The sequence below is a fragment of the Carcharhinus amblyrhynchos genome, unplaced genomic scaffold (assembly GCF_965287045.1).
Source record: "Carcharhinus amblyrhynchos unplaced genomic scaffold, sCarAmb.v2.hapA chromosome_267, whole genome shotgun sequence".
In the NCBI taxonomy this organism is placed as follows: domain Eukaryota; kingdom Metazoa; phylum Chordata; class Chondrichthyes; order Carcharhiniformes; family Carcharhinidae; genus Carcharhinus; species Carcharhinus amblyrhynchos.
In genome coordinates this window covers 112,009-131,185 of record NW_027650007.1, presented here as the reverse complement: position 1 = coordinate 131,185, position 19,177 = coordinate 112,009, and the positions used below count along the sequence as shown (strand labels likewise).

Below are 19,177 nucleotides of genomic sequence, written 5' to 3'. Positions count from 1 at the left end.
TTTGATAGTAAATTCACTAGCTTTCGAGGTTACCCTCTTTTACCTGACGAAGACGGTAACCTCGAAAGCTAGTGAATTTACTATCAAATAAATCGGTTGGACTTAAACCTGATGTTGTCAGACTTTTAACATGGCACCAACATTCATATCCTTTGTAAACAAGTTCATCAATAAGCATGAAAACAAGGGGAAAAAAAGTATATTTTGTGTTTATTAAGACCTTGTTAGCCCCACTAATGACAAACTAGTTCAATATTCTATGACTGCCCAATGACATTAAACAGGGAGTTTTGATTTACTGAACTCAGATATCCCAAATATTGCCATAGCAATGGGAAGACAATGGTGCAGAGACCTTGTCTACCTAATATTCTGTGAGTAAATGAAAGTCAGTGATTTAGACATGGTAGTGGAATCGGACCTGAAGGTGCCCAGGTTTATGTGGGAGACTGTGACTGAGAACGCCTCTTTGTCATAAAAACTTGCAGAAGCGGGCAACCATGTGGAATGCTACCAATGGCTGTAAAGACCATCACTGCCCTCAACTGTTGCTTCACAGGGACAGCTCAGGAGTTAGCCATTTTGTTTGGCTCTTGAACAACTGATATTTTCTGCATAATAAAAGAATGATGTGGAGATGCCAGCGTTGGACTGGGGTAAACACAGTAAGAAGTCCCACGACACCAGGTTAAAGTCCAACAGGTTTATTTGGTAGCAAACGCCACGAGCTTTTGGAGAGCTGCTCCTTCGTCAGGTGAGTGGGATTTCAGTTCACAAACAGGGCATATAAAGACACAAACTCAATTTACAAAATAATGGTTGGAATGTGAGTCTTTACTGGTAATCAAGTCTTAAAGGTACAGACAGTGAGTGGAGAGAGGGTTAAGCACAGGTTAAAGAGGTATGTATTGTCTCCAGCCGCGACAGTGAGATTTTGCAAGTTGAGGCAAGTTGTGGGGGGTTACAGATAATGTGACATGAGCCCAAGATCCCGGTTGAGGCCATCTTCACGTGTGCGGAACTTGGCTATCAGTCTCTGCTCAGCGACTCTGCTTTGTCATGTGTTGTGAAGGCCGCCTTGGAGAACGATTATCTGAAGATCAGAGGCCGAATGCCCGTGACCGCTGAAGTGTTCCCCAACAGGAAGAGAACACTCTTGCCTGGTGGTTGTCGAGCAGTGTTCATTCGTCCGTTGTCATAGCGTCTGCATGGTCTCCCCAGTGTACCATGCCTCGGGACATCCTTTCCTGAAGCGTATTAGGTACACACTCTTGCAACTCAGCCAATGTTATGTACTGTGTACCTGGTGGATGGTGTTCTCATGTGAGATGATGGCATCCATGTCGATGATCTGGCATGTCTTGCAGAGGTTGCTGTGGCAGGGTTGTGTGGTATTGTCACTGTTCTCCTGAAAGCTGGGTAGTTTGCGGTTTGAGGTTGTGTGGTTGTTTAAAGGCAAGAAGTGAGGGTGTGGGGATGGCCTTGGCAAGGTGTTCATCTTCATCAATGACATGTTGAAGACTCCGGAGAAGATGTCGTAGCTTCTCCGCTCCAGGGAAGTACTGGATGACGAAGGGCACTCTGTCCACTGTGTCCCGTGTTTGTATTCTCAGGAGGTTGGTGCGGTTTTAGCTGTGGTGCATCAGAACTGTTGTCGTGCGCCATATCCTGTTCTTATGAGGGCATCTTTCAGCGTCTGGAGATGTCTGTTGCAATCCTCCTCATCTGAGATCCTGTGTATATGGAGGGCTTGTCCATAGGAGATGGTTTCTTCAACGTGTTTAGGGTGGAAGCTGGAGAAGTGGAGCATCGTGAGGTTATCTGTGGGCTTGCGGTACAGTGAGGTGCTGAGGTGATCGTCCTTGATGGGGATGCGTGTGTCCAAGAATGCTATTGATTCCGGAGAATAGTCCACAGTGAGTCTGATGGTGGGATGGAACTTGTTGATGTCGTCATATAGCTGTTTCAGTGATTGTTCACCATGAGTCCAAAGGAAGAAAATGTCATCGATGTATCTAGTGTATAGCATCGGTTGAAGGCCCTGTGTGGTGAAGAAGTCTTGTTCAAACCTGTGCATGAAGATGTTGCATATTGAGGTTTGAATTTGGTCCCCATGGCTGTTCCGTGTGTCTGGATGAAGAACTGGTTGTTCAAGGTGAAGACGTTGTGGTCCACGATAAAGTGGATGAATTGTAAAATTGCATCTGGAAACTGGCAGTTGTCGGCAACTGCCTCAGTACTCAATGCCGAACAAGACTTCTTCACTACACAGGACCTTCGACCGATGCTATACACTGGATACATCGATTGATATTTTCTTCCTTTTGGACTCATGGTGAACAATCACTGAAATAACAATATGATGACATCAACAAGTTCCATCCCACCATCAGATTCACTATGGACTATTCCCCAGAATCAGTTACATTCTTGGACACACACATCTCCATTAAGGACGGTCACCTCAACATCTCTCTGTACTGCAAGCCCACCGCTTTTCCAGCTTCCACCCTAAACACGTTGAAGAAGCCATCCCCTATGGATAAGCCTTCCGTATACACAGGATCTGCTCAGATGAGGAGGATTGCAACAGACGCTGAAAGATGTCCTCATAAGAACAGGGATATGGTGCTTGACTCATAAATCGACAGTTCCAACGCGCCACAGTGAAAAACCGCACCAACTTCCTAAGAAGACAAACACAGGACACGATGGACAGAGTACCCTTCGTTGTCCAGTACTTCCCTGGAGCAGAGAAGCTATGACATCTCCTCCAGAGCCTTTCAACAGGTCAGAAGTCAAACATCTCGCCAGGGCCATCCCCACACCCCCACTACTTGCTTTCAAACAACTGCACAACCTCAAACAGACCAGTGTCCGCAGCAAACTACCCAGCCTTCAGGAGAACAGTGACCATGACACCACACAACCCTGCCACAGCAACCTCTGCAAAACATGCCGGATCATCGACATGGCTGCCATCATCTCACGTGAGAACACCATCCACCAGGTACATACTCCTGCAACTCAGCCAATGTTGTCAACCTGATATACTGCAGGAAAGGATATCCCGAGGCATGGTATATTGGGGAGACCATGCAGAGTCTACGACAATGGATGAATGAACACCACTCGACAATCACCAGGCAAGACTATTCTCTTCCTGTTGGCAAACACTTCAGCGGTCACGGGCATTCGGTCTCTAATCTTCGGGTAAGCATTCTCCAAGGTGGCCTTCATGACATACGACAGCACAGAGCCGCTGAGCAGAGACTGATAGCCAAGTTCCGCACACATGAGGACAGCCTCAACCGGAATCTTGGGTTCATGTCACACTATCTGTAACCCCCACAACTTGCCTGGGCTTGCAAAACCTCACTAACCACCCTATCTGGAGACAATACACATCTCTTTAACCTGTTCTTACCGCTCTCTCCACTCTCATTTGTCTGTACCTTTTAAGACTTGATTACCTGTAAAGACTCGCATTCCAACCATTATTTTGTAAATTGAGTTTGTGTCTTTACGTGCCCTGTTTGTCAACAGAACTCCTACTTACCTGATGAAGGAGTAGCACTCTGAAAGCTAGTGGCATTTGCTATCAAATAAACCTGTTGGACTTTAATTGGTGTTGTGAGACTTCTTACTAATTAAAGAATGACAGACTATCAAATATATTCAAAATCAATATTAATTCCATTGGGTTTATGGTGCACACGCTTCATGTGATTACTCATATGTCAACTCTTCTATGTTGTGAGTTCCTCCCCGTTGGCCGAGTATATGTTACATATGGTCCTCTATTTGAGAGAATCACACGAGTGGGTAGCTCCCTTGTTAGCTACTGATCTCCAGGGTCATTTTCTGCATTTGTGACTGAATCTGCACCAAGAGATCCCACTCCTGGATGTGTCTCCATCTGCTCCCTCACAATCGAAAGAAAAAGCCGTGGCTACTTATAGCGAATAAACCTACTGTTCCAGTCATGTTGAGGATGAGTCAGAATTTTATCCAATTCAATGCTGGCTGGATTGAAAAAGTCCTGTTTATTTTTTCTACACTACAACTCTTTGCCTCCAACCCTATTCCCTTGCTGCCTAGTCAGTTCGGCTATCTGAGGCCTTCAGTGCATTACCTTCATGTCCTCTTTGACTCTTTCAAATCCCCACTTATGTCATTACTAAGATTGCCTTTCTGTATCTTAATTATACCACAGGTGTTGAGCTCTATCTAACCATCACCATTGAAATCCTTGTTCACTCCTTTGTGGTCATTGGGTGCCAGCAGTGGGCTTTGTATCTCCAATTTATCTAGGACTCCATCGTCCTCATTCTATCAGCAGTACTCCAGTTCATTGATTTCAAATTGCTCATCCTGATTTATAAATCCCTATACGGTGCCATCTAAACGTATATCTGCAATCTCCTCCAGTTCTAATCCTCAACTCTTCCAGCACTAGTTTACTATCTGTTGAGTCCTTTGTTGTCCCACTGTGGTGGCAGAGTTATCAACTGTTAAATCTCCACCATTATGGAACTGCCTCTCGAAACCCCTCCACTCTATCCTCTGCTGGCTTTCAAAACCAAACTCAGCTTCCATCATGCTCTCAATTACCCCTCACAATTCTTTCCCAACTTTTCTCAGTCTGAAGTGATAATGGGGTGTTTCAGATGAAAAGGCACGTTGTTAATCCTTCACTGAAAGCGCAGAACGCAGAATGATCATTGGCTGGATCTAATGCAAGCCATTAACTCTGCAAAATCATCTGATCACTGAATACAAGCTTCACTTCATAGAGTCATTATGGCACAGAAACTGTCACTGGCTAGGCCAGTATTTATCCCTAGTTACCCTTCATTTTAAGAGTCAGCCACATTGCTGGGATTTGGAGTCACATGTAAGCCAGCTAAGGACAGCAGATTTCACTCCCTAAACAACACTAGTGAACCAGATGGGATTTTACAACAATCAACAAATTAAACTGTGAATTCCAGATTTTTTTAAATTGAATTCAAATTCCACCATTCGAACCCACGTTTCCAGATTACTAGTGCAGTGACAATACTACCACGTCACCAAATACGTGCTGGCTCACTCCAAGGCAAACCAATCAGTTTAGAAGAGTAAGAGGCAACTTGATTGAAATATATAAGATCCTGAGAATGGATGTGGAGAGGATGTTTCCTCTTGTGGAAGAGTCTTGAAATAGAGAGTCACTGTTTAAAAATAAGTGACTGCTTACTTAAAATGGAGATGAGGAGAAACCTTTCCTTTCAGCGGGCTGTGAACCTTTGGAGCTCTGTTCCTCATAAGGTGATTGAAGCAACTCTTTGAATATTTTTAATCCAGAGGCGGATAGATTCTTGGCAAGAAAGGAGGTGAAAGGTTATTGGGCTTGATGTTACTAACAGATCAGCCATGATCTTATTAAATAGTGGAGCAAGGTCAAAGGGCTAAATGGACAACTCCTGCTCTTTGTATGTTCATATTTACCTGCTTCATTCCAGTGGCCCTGCAAGTTTATTTCCTTTATCTCTCTAACATATTAATGCAGTTTCTTTTTGAAATCATCAATTGTGTCTGGTTCCATCACCCTTGTACATTGGATTCCACGTCATTACTACATGCTGCGCAAAAAAGCTTGAGCTCACATCTCACTGTGCATCTTTTTCGAAACCTTAAATCTGAGTTCTTTATGTCATACTCCTGACAGACTGTTGGTGAAAGAAGAAATCAGAGTAAACCTTTACTTGGAATGGATTTATGCACAGACTGAAACATCAAAGATAGATATCTCCTTTCTCCACCCAGTCCTTGTGTCAGTAAATCTGTCGGATACTGCTCTGAGTAAATGACTTAAAAAAAACTAAGTAATAAATAAACAAATTAATAGTCTCTTAAAGGGGCACTTTAACAAATAGACAAAACTTTAAAGGAAACGATTGTGTCTTTATAATTTCAAGTAAGCACCAAATCACTGTCCTCCACACCTGCATGTACTTAACCTCAATTGATAGAATGAATGCTTTTCTCCTTTGAAAAGTGGGCTGCGCTAGGCCTGGATTAGCTTGCAGCTCAGGCACAGCACTGAGCAGCTGCAGACCAGCTGAGGCCTCAGCAGCTCCATTCCACCACTATTTAATTAGGACTCTCAGTGCCTCACTCTTTACTCTCTGCTCCACATCACCGATTGTTTTCAAAGATATATACATCATTGGTGGAGATGGGAGTTGGCTGGTGCCTCAATGAGAGTTTTTAGCTGCACCTTGTAGACCTCTGGATTCTCCTTGCTCTGTTGAGAAACAGGTTAAGACATTATGGGGCTACAGTCATTTTTTTTGCCCATAGTACAAAAAGGGATCTCAGTGAATAGACAGCTGTTTACACCATGGATCATCTCTACTGATGTTAACTGGTTGTGGTATAAACCATGTTGCCATTTTGCCAGGAGCCCATTTTGTACAACTGGCAAAGCCTATTTTCACCAACAGTAAGTGCATAAAGCACATTGACTCATTAGTGTATGTTAATAGTTAAAAGTCTGATACATTCAGAGTTAATGTGGGATTTAGTACTGTACTGCCCATACAGTGGTGTAGTAAGATACATAACCCAAAGTCAGGGTCAGTCTAGAGATGAGCAGGTTTGTAAAGACCTAGACTGGAGTAAGCTCCATATCTGCACCCTCTACTGTATATATGTATACAGTCATGAGTTATGAATAAAGACTTGCTGTGGATATGCTCCATCTTACTTCATGGTGTCCAAAGCAGGATTCTTCACATACTCTCGTCTCAATACATACAACATCATGTGCTTCTGTATGACCAATACTGGGGACATGTGAAAGAGCGTTTCATGCAAATAATATATCATGAATATGATTTACACCAGTTGTTTTGAACACCCACCCAAAGTTCCAATGCCTTTCAAATTATCCATGCCAAATAATTCAACAATTGATTCCTTATGCTGTTGTATGTGGGTTCGTAATCTCTTACTAGGGTACAGAATTATACAGACAAAAAAATTCCTAAGTTCAGTTCTTGGTGTGTGCTGGATGAGCTGATCCCAGATGGGGGATAATAGGACCAATGCAATTTTCCTGTGTGCCTCTAGGCTTACAAGGAAAGTACTCATCTATGGACATTGTAGTAGGGTCTTGGTACATAAGAGTTAATGTGGGATTAAGTACTGTATCGCCTACACAGCGATGTAATGTGACTCCCTTTGTTTTTTGCCTATTAATTGTTGCTCAATTGGTAGCACTCTTACCACTGAGTTTGAGTCCCATGGATGTGACTGCTTGATCTAGTCTGGCACATAATACTGACATAGTACTTGATGGAATGATGTACTGTTGCAGCTGCTGTCTGTGAGATGCAACACTAAACTTGCTTAATGGGTGTATTCTGACACAGTTCAATTAAGAAGGGGCGAGTTCTGGACAACAGCTAAAATGGACAATCATTCATTTCATTACTGTTTGTGGGAACTTGCTTTGCACAAAATTGGCTGCCATATTTACTATGTTACAGCAGTGACTGCTCTTCAGGACCATCAAGTGACATTCCACACTATCACAGGGGAGATATGAAGATACATGTTTTAAAAAAAAATAAAAGTTTTGTCAAAAGTATTTTCACAAAGATTGTGCTCGTAATCCTCATTTCCAATCCCTCCTCCCCCACCTAGCTCAATGAAGAACAGGAATTTTCTGTTATTTCCTGAGATTCCATAATTGGCTTTCCTTCCAACTGGGTCAGAATGTGTTTTAAAATGCCCCATTGAAAAAGATGTGGCTGAGGGGAAAGGCACAGTTCTCAAAGTGAGACAGGATATCTATGATAGTCGGCAGACTGTTTCAATGGAACAGATGCTTCTGCAGAACAATAGGGGCCTAATTTCAGTACAGTGGAGTTCAGAGATTAAAGTGAACTTCCCCTGAGGCAGGGCAGCTATTACGATCCAACAATCTGGATAACAGCCAAAATATAACTTTAAGCAACTCTAAACAGATTGCTAGGTTGAACTAATTGTGTGGCTCTATATTGAAAATTTGTCTGATCCTTCAGAATATATAGGAACAGTGTTAATTTGGAGGGAAAAAAGATACAATTTTGAATAGACCACGTTGCTTAGGACCTGAGGTCTCCCTTGCTGTGAGTGATGTTGACTAGACCATTGATCAAGGCTGGTCTGTACCTTAAACCCATTTAACCTATCTTTGTTTAATATTCCTTAATATCCAAAAACCTATCATTTCCAGTCTTGAAAATTTCAGTTGACCTAACATTCACTGTCTTTTGTGACAGAGATTACCAACACTATGAGGAAATAAAATCCAAGTTTAGGCAAACTATTCTCATAATATAATCCTTTAAGACCTGATATCATTCCACTATTTCCGCATCGCAGTAAGGTCAATATATCCTTCCTGAGGAGCAGGAAGGATCTATTAAAGTGCCCCAAGTCTGAGAACAATAACCCCAATGGGGTCTACCCAAGGATCTGTGTAACTGCTACAATATTTTTTCTCAATTTTATATTCTAACCTGCTTGCGATGAACCAGACTGCTTCTCTGCCTTCTGCACACAAAGTAAAATGCAAAGAACGTGTAAATAGTCAGCGCTGTTGCCCATTCATCAAACCAGCTGTATGTGGCATCATGGAAATGGTCTAATGAATGAACAGAGACTGAAATAACCAATGCAAATCAGCTGCCATATATCATCAAACACTGTCCTTTCACTCCAGAACTTAAATGTCAACCAGGCTGATGTGATGCAGGCCTGTATCCACTTTATGGGTTTCATCCGCACTGTGTTTGGACAGCTAATACCCAGTTCTTAGTGACCAGAACACGTAATTGTTCACATTAACACAAATTGAGGGAGAATATTATATTAAAGGCCACTGGTGTAATCCTGAATTTTGTGTTCTCCTCTGATAGCTCAGCTGGTAGAGTGGAGGACTGAAGATATTCAAAACTGGCATCCTTAGGTTGCTGGTTCAATTCTGGCTTGAAGGAAGCCCCCTTTGTGTTTTATTGGGAGTTGGTGGCGCAGTGATGTTGTCACTGGAGTTATATTGCAGGTTGTTGCTCCGTTAACTCCAGTTCAAATCCTGCTATTGTTGGTGGCAATGTTTTTGAGGCCTGATAACTCATTCAATAGAAAATGAGGCTTTTAATCTGAGCGTTCAGGGTTCTAGTCCCTGTCTGGATGCTGCTTAAAACTTGTGCTGCTCACTGTGTGAACGCAATTCACTCGTGGGACAGTTTAAAAGCTAAAAGGAAAGTCTTATCAAAAAAAACCTCCCTTGGGGAAGTCATGAGGATAGACTAATGCAGTAACAAGTGCTCTTCTGAAACTCAGAAAGTTGGGTTGAGGTAGAATTGTCGGGGTAAAATATCTAATCTATGCTCTGCATGACTTGCTACTGTTTTTCAGAACAGTGTAGAATGAGCTTTACTCTCTATCCAACCTATGCTGTGCCTCACCTGGGCAGTTTTCGATGGAATGCAGTCATTAAGTCATTTATGACACACAAAGAGATTATTCAGTCCATCACGTCCATCCAGGCACCCTGTAGAATTATCTAGTGAATCCCATTCTCCCACTTGGTCTCCATAATTCTGCAAGTTTATTTCCTTCAAATGCCCATTGTGCTTTTATACAATTTGTACTCTGTATCAAACTGTGTTGTGAGTGATCTGATACTGCTTCAGGGGACAGTAGACGGTCAGCTTCACTCTGCCTTTAACCCGTTCTGTACCTGGGAGTGTTTGGTGAGACAGTGTAAAAGAGATGTGCCCTGTCTTTAACGTTGCTTTGGAATGTTTGTTGGCACAGTAGGAAGAAGTTTTACTCAATATTTAACCCATCCAGTTCTTGACTCAGGAGAGCTTGTTGGGGCACAGGTACAACAAGGGGAGAAATATCACATTTGAGCAGATATCCCTCAACCCAAAAGATATTACTTGTTGGCAGGTTTTGCCTCACTTCATCACTGTGACGGAATGTTGTCTGAGATGCGGGTGGTTTTGATGTTCTCGGAGACTCTATAATTGCACTGAGGCTGCACACAGCAACAATACTTACCATGTCCATGGTTAAGAGTACCTGTGATTCACCACCAATCAGCCTGGTGATTGCATTTCACTGGAATCTATTGCCTACTCTACTCGTCGCACTGGATCTCACTGTCCTGTAGTTACACAGCTTGGCACTAGTGTTGAATTTGTCAACTCACAGAGTGAGGCAGCCTTAGCACCTTGCAACCCAGTGGATGAACTGTCTGCAGCCTAAGGGGTCAAAGTCAACAGGTATCATTGTCCTTGCAAGAGGTGGGAGGAACAAAATAGAATTGTATAATGGAAGATCATTGCTATTTGATTGTGGAAGAGCTTGATCATTAAGCACTCTGCCAGGGGAAGGACATCCTTAGGACAGGAACTGACCACAACATGGTTTGAGGATTCATATCAGACATTCTTGATTTGCAGTCTCATGGTCTTTAACGTCATTCAAGCCCTGCTTTGACTCTAACGCACAACGCCCACCCAGTATAGAGTGCTGCTTCCTTATTCTATCAGAGCTACATCCGCACGTTACATTCAATTCTTTTTAACACTAAAAAAAAAATTAAGTTGAGAAGTGTTTATTTATCATTCAGTGGACTAACTAAACTCCATGAAAGAAAGGCAGGTTAGGGGTGGAATTGGGGGTGGGGGTGTGCAGAGAAAAAAATGAGAAAGTGCAGTTCTTCCTGTTCTGTATGTGTGTTGGTCTCTGATAAGAAACGAGTCATGAGCAGGAAATCCGTCAAAGGGCAACATTACAACTGACTTTGAAACCTCAAAACGCTGCTACGGACGGAGGAGAGTGAAGCAATCAGACAGTAGCATGTGAAATGGCAGATGTGGTGGAGAACAGCAGTGACCAGTCCCCAAGCAATCAGACAGGGACACACTCCTGGGATGTCGAGGGGCTGACCGAGTGCTCGTCCGATGGGAGGATGGCCTTCGACGACACTGGCTTCTCATCTGTCCTCCAGGGTGGCCTGGAGGATCTCCGCCTAGAGAGGTCCCTGACAGATGTTGTGCTATGTGTGGATGACAGGGAGTTCTCCTGCCATCGAGTGGTCCTGGCAGCTGCTAGCAGCTACTTCAGGTAGGCAAAATCAAGCAACTTTTCTTTGTTTGCATGCTGTGGAAGTTTGATATTTCCTTCGTCTTGCTATTGGTGACTCTGCCTTTAGCTGTTTCAGCCCTAAGTTCCTCTCTAAATCCCTTGGACTCTTCACATCTCTCCTTTGGCAAGCTCCTTTAGACCTGTTTTGACCAAGCTTGTGATCATTTAACCTATTATCTCCTTTTGTGGCTCAGTGTCAAATTTATGTGTGATAATCTTCCTGTGAATAGCTTTGGGAAATTTGGCCTCTGTTGGAGGCGCTAGATAAATGCAAATTGTTAATATTCAGTTGAGTTAAGCTGGTTCTGCAGGTGTTCCACAGCAGACCCTTCTTTGAGTTGGAGTCTGCTGACTGAAAAACAGATAAACAAATATTTAGTAACAATCCTCCAGATCCTCACCACTGTGTAACCAATTCTTTCACTCGGTGTAACTCTGTACCCATCCTGCTGTCCATTGTTTCGTTGCCACTGCGGATAAATAAGGATAGTGTCAGCTAATTCTTCCTGATGTCTCTAAGTGGTTTCCTCTTGTTGCCTGTAATCATAATGGCAGAACTCTGGGGAGAAGCGAGGAGTGAGCAAACACAGCTAATCTCCGATGGAAAATCATTGGGCTATTAATAAGAATAACTTATTTTGTTTTCTTTGATTGTTCATTTACTTCCATTTATTTGCTATAGAAATACTGAAAATGTAAAGTAAAGCTGTTTGGTTACAGTGACTGGGAAGTGAGAGATGTGACGAAATCTCCAGCAGAATGTCCAAGCAAAGTTAGCAACTCAAAGTATGAGAAATATCACCGACCCATGTAAAGGTGCAAAGGAGTGTGGTGAGTGAGGTACCGCGAAAAGCAATGTGCCCCACTGCAGATTGCAGGCTGACACCTTTTTCATCAGATGTATTGAGTTCTGCTTTGGTTTTAAGTCAAAAAAGAAAGAAACTATACAAAAACTTCCTTGTCAGGCACCAGGGTTTTCAGAAGCACTTGATAAGCCAATGAATTGTTTTGTAAGTTCAGTCAGAATCAGTCCGTAAGCAAATGTAGCAGCCAATCTGTGTGATCAAATAGGCAGCAATGAAATAATAACAACTTTTAAGAGAGTAATTTTGGCTTTACGAGATAGTATGAAGTAAGTGTGGGCATTATTTATACTGATGCTCATTATAGAATTCTCCCAGATTGCATATTTAGGGAGTAGTGAAAAGCAGTGACTGAATCGGTGGTGACAGTATTACACCAAAGTTGAACTGACCTTTTTTTAGTTTTGGTTGAGGGGTGAACATTGGCCAGGAGACTAGGAGAATGTCCTTGAGCTTCTTCAGATAGAGCCACTTCACCTGAAAGGTAGAGACACTGACAATGCAGCGCCAAGCAAAGTCGTAAAATATTGAGTTATATGCACAAGCCTGGATTGGGGTTCTGGAGAAGAGTTATAGGGTTTCAACATGTTACCTCTGTTTCTCTCTCCACAGATTCTGTCAGGCCTGCTGAGTTTTTCCAGCATTTTCTGTGTTTCCAATTTCCAGCATCTGTAACATTTTGTTTTTATTGAACTCATTATTGTCTGGCTCAGACTCATGTGGCACCATTAAATTACTCTTCACATTCAACTCCCAGCAGACAACTGTGGGACAAGTGATAGCTGGCAAGTGACTTCTGTGGATAACTGTGGGGAGAAAGACTCTCCCTGGATCATTGTCTGGGGAACAGTAACTGCCCCATGGTACTCCCTGGCCCAACCAATAATGGAATCCTACTCCTAGCCAATGGGAACATCTTGGAACCTCCCAAAAATACCAGAAGCTGTTAAAAAGCGTTAAAGCTATCTTTGTAATATATCTCATGTGAAAGATATTTTTCATATTCACAAGGGTGGATTCCCTCTGGGTGCTCCAGTTTCCTCCCACAGTCCAAAGATGTGCAGGTTAGGTTGATTGGCCATGCTAAAAATTGCCCTTAGTGTCCTGAGATGCGTAGGTTAGAGGGATTAGTGGGTAAATATGTAGGGATATGGGGGTAGGGCCTGGGTGGGATTGTGGTCGGTGCAGATTTGATGGGCTGAATGGCCTCTTTCTGTAGTGTAGGGATTCTATGATTCTACAACAAAAAGTGAAGACAAAGCAAATTCAGGATGGCACAGTGAGTTGTATTCCAGAGATCCAACAGGAGTGGAGCAATGAAGGTTTAATCGATATCACCATCAGCAAACTAACTGGTGATTTGAGAGACACTATCAATCCACTCAGCTCCACTACAGCACGCCGCACAGCACAGGGTGAGGGAAGCACTGGGTCTGAAGCACCTTCTGAGGAAACATAAAGGTAAAAGTTATAAAACTGGAAACCATGGTTGAAAAAAGGGAGACATTGCAATTACACAGTTCTTCAGACAATCCCAAAATGTCACAATCAGTGAAATTTTGTAGTAATGCACAGAATCAAGATCCCATAAACAGCAACGTGATAATGATATGGTAATTGGTTTTTATAACAACGGTTGAGGGATAAATGTGGGCCAGGATATAAGAGAACTCCTCTGCTCTTTTTCCACTCAGGATCTTTTATGCTTAGCCAAGAAGTTTAATGCCTCATTTAAAACTCAGCAACTCCAACAGTGTCAGTCCAGACCATGAGCTCAAGTTCTTGAAGTGCTTGAACTCACTATCTTCAGGTTCATAGGCAACAGAGCCACCTCAGAACCATGGCTTACACCAAGACTCACATAATCATCAGAAATAGGAGCAAGAGAAGGTCATCTGGCCCCTTGAGCTGCTTTACCTCTCAGTACTATAATGCATGATCTGATTGTGGCTTCAACTTCCCTTTCTTGCCTGTTCCCATAAACTCTGGCCACCTTGTCAATCAAAAATCTATTGAACTTACTTTGAATATATTCAATGACCCAGCTCCACCGCTCTATGTGAAGGAGAATTGCAAACATCAGCTGGGATTTTCCATAATGAAGCCCACAGGCAGAGGTGGATTCACACCTTCAGGGACCCTACACTCTGAGTCTGGGCCAAGGGCCCTCCCCATGATACCAGCCACCTCTCCCACCAGTGACATGGCACTCCATCCCAGATGATGTCAAGCCCTGCCCCAAATGGCATCATTGCCCTCCTGACAACACCCACTTTTAGCTCACATAATGCAAGCTGCAAAAATATAGAAAAGTAGACAAATCACTACTTCAATGCTTTTTAACTTTTCAAAGCAAGCCTGTGGTTGATTAATTCAAATCCATAATGCAAGCTACAGGACCTCAAAAAAGTCCACATACACATTTCACTGCTCACTGCTTCAGTATTTTGCAAATAATGAAAACAAGCCCGTAATTGATTCATTGAAATTCGAATCCACAATGCAAGCCGCAAAAATACAAAGAAATGCATAAATGGCAAGTCCCAGCCGAACAACTTAGATGCTTTTTAACTTATGAAAACAAGCCTGTAATTGAAATCCAAGCCTACCTGTTGTCAGCATCACAGTAGAGATACTCAATAGTGCAGTCTGTGTCTCGAGGTGAGAAAACACTGTAATTTCCGATGAGCAATGAGATGGGGAAATCAGCCAGTGATATGATTACAGCACTGCACAGGTTAGTGCAGGACAAAATGAGCCAGAAGATGTCCAGTGCAGGAGCAAATACTCCAATCAAGTGGAGTCCAGTAAGTCCAAGTCAGTGTCTTTGCTGGCAACTGTCTGGCAGGATTCTGTTACTTATCCAAAACGGACTTTCTAAAGGCCAGTATTGAGAGTGATGGGGATGGCTGTTACTCACCAGTTATAACTGTCTGAATGTGACAGCCCTGATATCAAACCAGCAAATAGTGGTCTCGTTTGAAAAACAGAATTTGAACAAGAGCATATGGAAGAGGGACAACTTTTTAAGATTTTTGTGCTTCATCAGTTGTTTGCAATTCATGGCAATTTAGGTAACTTTCCTTCTGTACTTTTCTTCAGAAAATCATCAATAACATCACCAAAGTTAAAATCTTGTAAGGACATCAAGGACCTGATTTTATCAAAAATTCAATCACGGTAAATTTGGGCGTTGGGCCTGTAACGCGACCAGCACCTGAAACTGAGCAGGTCACGCCTTTACTGACACCCAAATTGGGCTTGGATCCGGTCCGCGCCCCAATCGGACGGCCCAACTTAATGAACCGTACGCCCAACTCTACCGCCAAATCCCATTTTACCGTCTTTGGATCCGTTCTGGATCCACTGTGCTATCAACCTACAGAATAAAAGTCTGACGCGGATTCCTATTCTGCAGGGGGACCTCTGAAGCCCATCCTCCTCGAAAACCCTTCGCAGACCAATCCCACCCCCCCCACCCCGCCTGCTGCTAACCACCCCAGCAGACCGGCCCTCTCCGCGATCCGAACCGCCTGGGAGGCACATGTGCAATTCAGAGCTCCGATCGTTCCAGCAGCGCTAAGCCCACCCACAGTGCAGACTGGACTGGAGCCAGCAAAAAGTGCGTGGGCGCGCTGGAACGGGGATTCTGGGCTCGAATCCATGTTACGTCCGGATCAGGCCTTTAGCCTCCGATTGGTAAAATCTGGCCCCAAATATTGCCATGGGCAGAACTTCGATAATGCCACAAATATGGCAGGAAAATATTCAGGTCTATAAACAAGACTGAACAATACAAGCCTCTGTGCCTTATTCATCTCATTTACCAGTTGCTCTTGGAACTTAATCTGCAATGCAGCAGCTGAATCATGTGAGAAAGCCGTGCATTCTTTTGACTTTGTCCAAAACTTGTATGCCTTTTTTTGGTTTCCACGCATCAGTGGACTATATTGCAACTTCACGTGCAGCAGGCACATGGAAAACATTTGACAGTCAGAAGAATTTGTGACACCAGGTGATCTGCTCAATCATCAGTATAAACTTGCCAAATGTTCCTTCCTCATTGTACGTCACAGATACTTCGTAATTCTTTCCAATACTGAGAAATAGTGTGCACCAGAAGCATTTGTGACAGGTACTGTTAAAAATGTTTTCAGAATGGTTTCCACATTTGGAAAGGTTGCCTGCAAATCATCGGCGGCATCTCCACGTCAACGAGCGCAGGTCAGGAGGGAGAGCGGCAATCCAGGTGGGTTGGGGCGTGTGCTCTGCCAAGGGGGACCCTGCCTCCCGGGGTCTTCTAAACATCGGGGGAGCGGGAGGGGGGCCTGCCTCCCGGGGGGTGGCAGAGGGGGGTTCTGACTATGGGTGGGGGTCTGCTGGAGGGGCCTGCCTCCAGTGAGGGTCCCATCGGTGGGGGGGGGAGGCTGCCTCCCAGGGGGCTCTGATCCGGAGTGGGGGGGCTGCTTCCTGGGGGGGGGGTCTGATTGGGGGGATCGCGTTCCAGCGCGCCCACACACTTTTTGCCAGCTCCAGTCCGGTCTGCGCTGTGGGTGGGGTTTAGCACTGCTGGAACGATCGGAGCTCTGAACTGCGCATTTGTACAAGTCTGTACAAATCTGGTGATCTCAAAGCACAGAGTTCATAATTATTGATGAAATGAATTAATTGTTTTACTTTATCTTCAAAAAGCTTTGTGTCCCTGTCCTCCCAGTAGAATTCAGTTAACTTCTTACTGCAGCGGCTCTTAGAGTCTATTCTAAACTTCTGTCTAAAAGCACAGAAAATAATTCAACAATTTTCTTCAGAGATTCACTTCTACTCTGCATAGACAGTATTATTATCACAAACAACATTGACAGTCTCAATGGTGATCTTCTCTTTCCTTTTTAAAGTTATTTTATTGCCTCTAATCAAAAATAGTTCCTGTGTCTTCTATGTTTCTCATTATCAGAGGGGCCTTTATTTTTTGTTAATGTTAGTGTCTCTGCTTCCACTGGGATACAGTCATTTCAAACTTCCATGACAAAGCTTGTAACTGTGGCTAACAATTGTGAAGCATTCAGTAAAGTTGTATCAACATTTTGCTGATGGCATTGTTTCTTTGACGTTTTACTAAGTAATAAGAACTGCAATATCTTATCTTTCAAACCTCTGTGCTAAGGATTTTGTTTCAGCGTTCACATGTGATTTTCTGAATTTGATGTGGTTATATCTGATAAGCACTCCTCTATGTCAACAAAATTCAGTTTCAAAGTCAAAACAGCATCTGCATGAGCAGACCATCTGGTGTCACAAATTCTTCTGTCAAATGTTTTCCATGCGCCTGCTACAAGTATGGTTGCAGCATAGTTCACTGATGCGTGGATACCAAAAAAAAATACAAGTTTTGGATAAAGTCAAAAAAATGTACGGTTTCCTCACACGATTCAGATTAATCTGCGTTGCAGATTAAATTTGCAATTTAAGGAGTGACTGGTAAATGAGATGAATAATGCACAGGGGCTTGTATTGTTCAGTCTTGCTTATAGACCTGAATATTTTCCTGCCATATTTATGGCATTATCAAAACTCTGCCCATGATAATATTTGATGTCCAAACCTAAATTTGGACTGATTTCGAAAACAGTTGTCTACAGGCACTCAGAGGTGTGGGATTGTCAATGGATAAAACAGAGAAATCGTGCTACAACTTGACCATCACCAGTCACATAGCTTAAAACTAATGCTAATTGGTCCACATGACAAACATTTGTGGTGGGATTTTACACCCTTGCTCATCTCAGAAACCTAAAATCCCACCCAAGTTCAATGGACCTTTCCATGGTCTGCCCCGACCTGTTCCTATTTCCGTGGTGGGCGGGGCAATAAAATTCTGGCCCTGGTGTTGAATCAACTATTTATGGCATCTTTTGGCACCTTTTACTTCATTATTGATTTAGTTTCTGAGCCGCTCTGCAGTTATATTGATGAAATCATTGTAGGTTCTATGTGTTAAAAAATTGGTCTAACTTGATAACTTTTCAAATGCTCTTTGAGAAGCTTGTCAAATTCACTGAGATATTCAAGGCAGAATAAAAAAAATTACCTTTTCAACTTGAAACTGATGATTCATCATATCCTCTTGAAGGAAGTCCCAAGACAGAGAGCACTGAAGCGTGGCAACAAAATGTCCCAGCACTTTTCTCCAGTAAGAACACTCCTTTTCAAACTGAGACACTAATGCAGAATCAACTCTTCCAGATAATTTGAACAAACGCACGTATAGCCTTAATATGACTTTTGGAAGTTTCTTAATCAGCAAGATCTCTTCCAATATTTCTCTAGTTAGAAAATCCGTTAACAAATGCATGTTTCCCTTTGCTAAGAAGTCCCTCAATACCATGTTGAAGTCCAATAGGTTTATTTGGAATCATGAGGTGAGTGAAGGAGCAGCGCTCCGAAAGCTCATGCTTCCAAATAAACATGTTGGAATTTAACCTGGTGTTGTGAGATTTCTTACTGTGTCCACCCCAGTCCAACACCGGCATCTCCACGTCATGCCTTTGCTAAGTTTAAAGTTTATTTATTGGTGTCATAAGGCTTACATTAACACTGCAATGAAGTTACTGTGAAAACATGACATTGAGTCATAGGGCAGAATTTTCACATCCTGCCCACCACGGGAAGTGTAGTGGGTGGGGGTGGAACCACACAAAGGTCCATTGACTTCAAGTGGGAATTCTTGGCTTTGGTGCAAGTGTGGCTGCAAAATCTGACCCAGAGAGTCATACAGCACAGAAACAGGCCTTTTGTCCCATCTAGTCTATGCCGACCACCAAATACCAATCTATACAAATCCCATTTAGTATTTGGTCCATAGCCTACGAAGCCTTGGTATTTTTTAAATGTTGCGAGAGTAATTGCCTCCACTGCCCTCTCAGGCAGCGTGTTCCATATTTTCACCACCTTCTGGATGAAATTTATTTTCCTTAAATCCCCTCTAAACCACTACATCCAGTAGAGTAGACTAACAGCAGATTGTCTTACAGATTCCTGAAAGAAAATCAACCAGTTTCTGTTTTCCATCATGCCATTTCTTTTCACTCTCAGAAAATGGGACTCATAAAGACTTCTAA

At 43.0% G+C, this 19,177-nt stretch overlaps 1 protein-coding gene across 2 annotated transcripts in view; it reads left to right on the top strand.

Moving 5' to 3' along the window:
* The first annotated feature begins 657 nt into the window (after positions 1-657).
* The window catches only part of klhl6 (kelch-like family member 6), a 58,710-nt gene continuing 40,190 nt past the window's right edge, over positions 658-19,177 (top strand). The window contains exon 1 of one of the 2 annotated variants that reach the window (XM_080183362.1): positions 658-754. Coding sequence is in view for 1 of the 2 variants with exons in the window: in XM_080183361.1 (XP_080039487.1) it covers positions 10,916-11,175 (260 nt within the window). In the remaining variant the exon portion in view is untranslated. Of the gene's footprint in view, positions 755-10,825; positions 11,176-19,177 lie in introns of those variants that run through there. The other variant, XM_080183361.1, reaches the window with a different exon arrangement.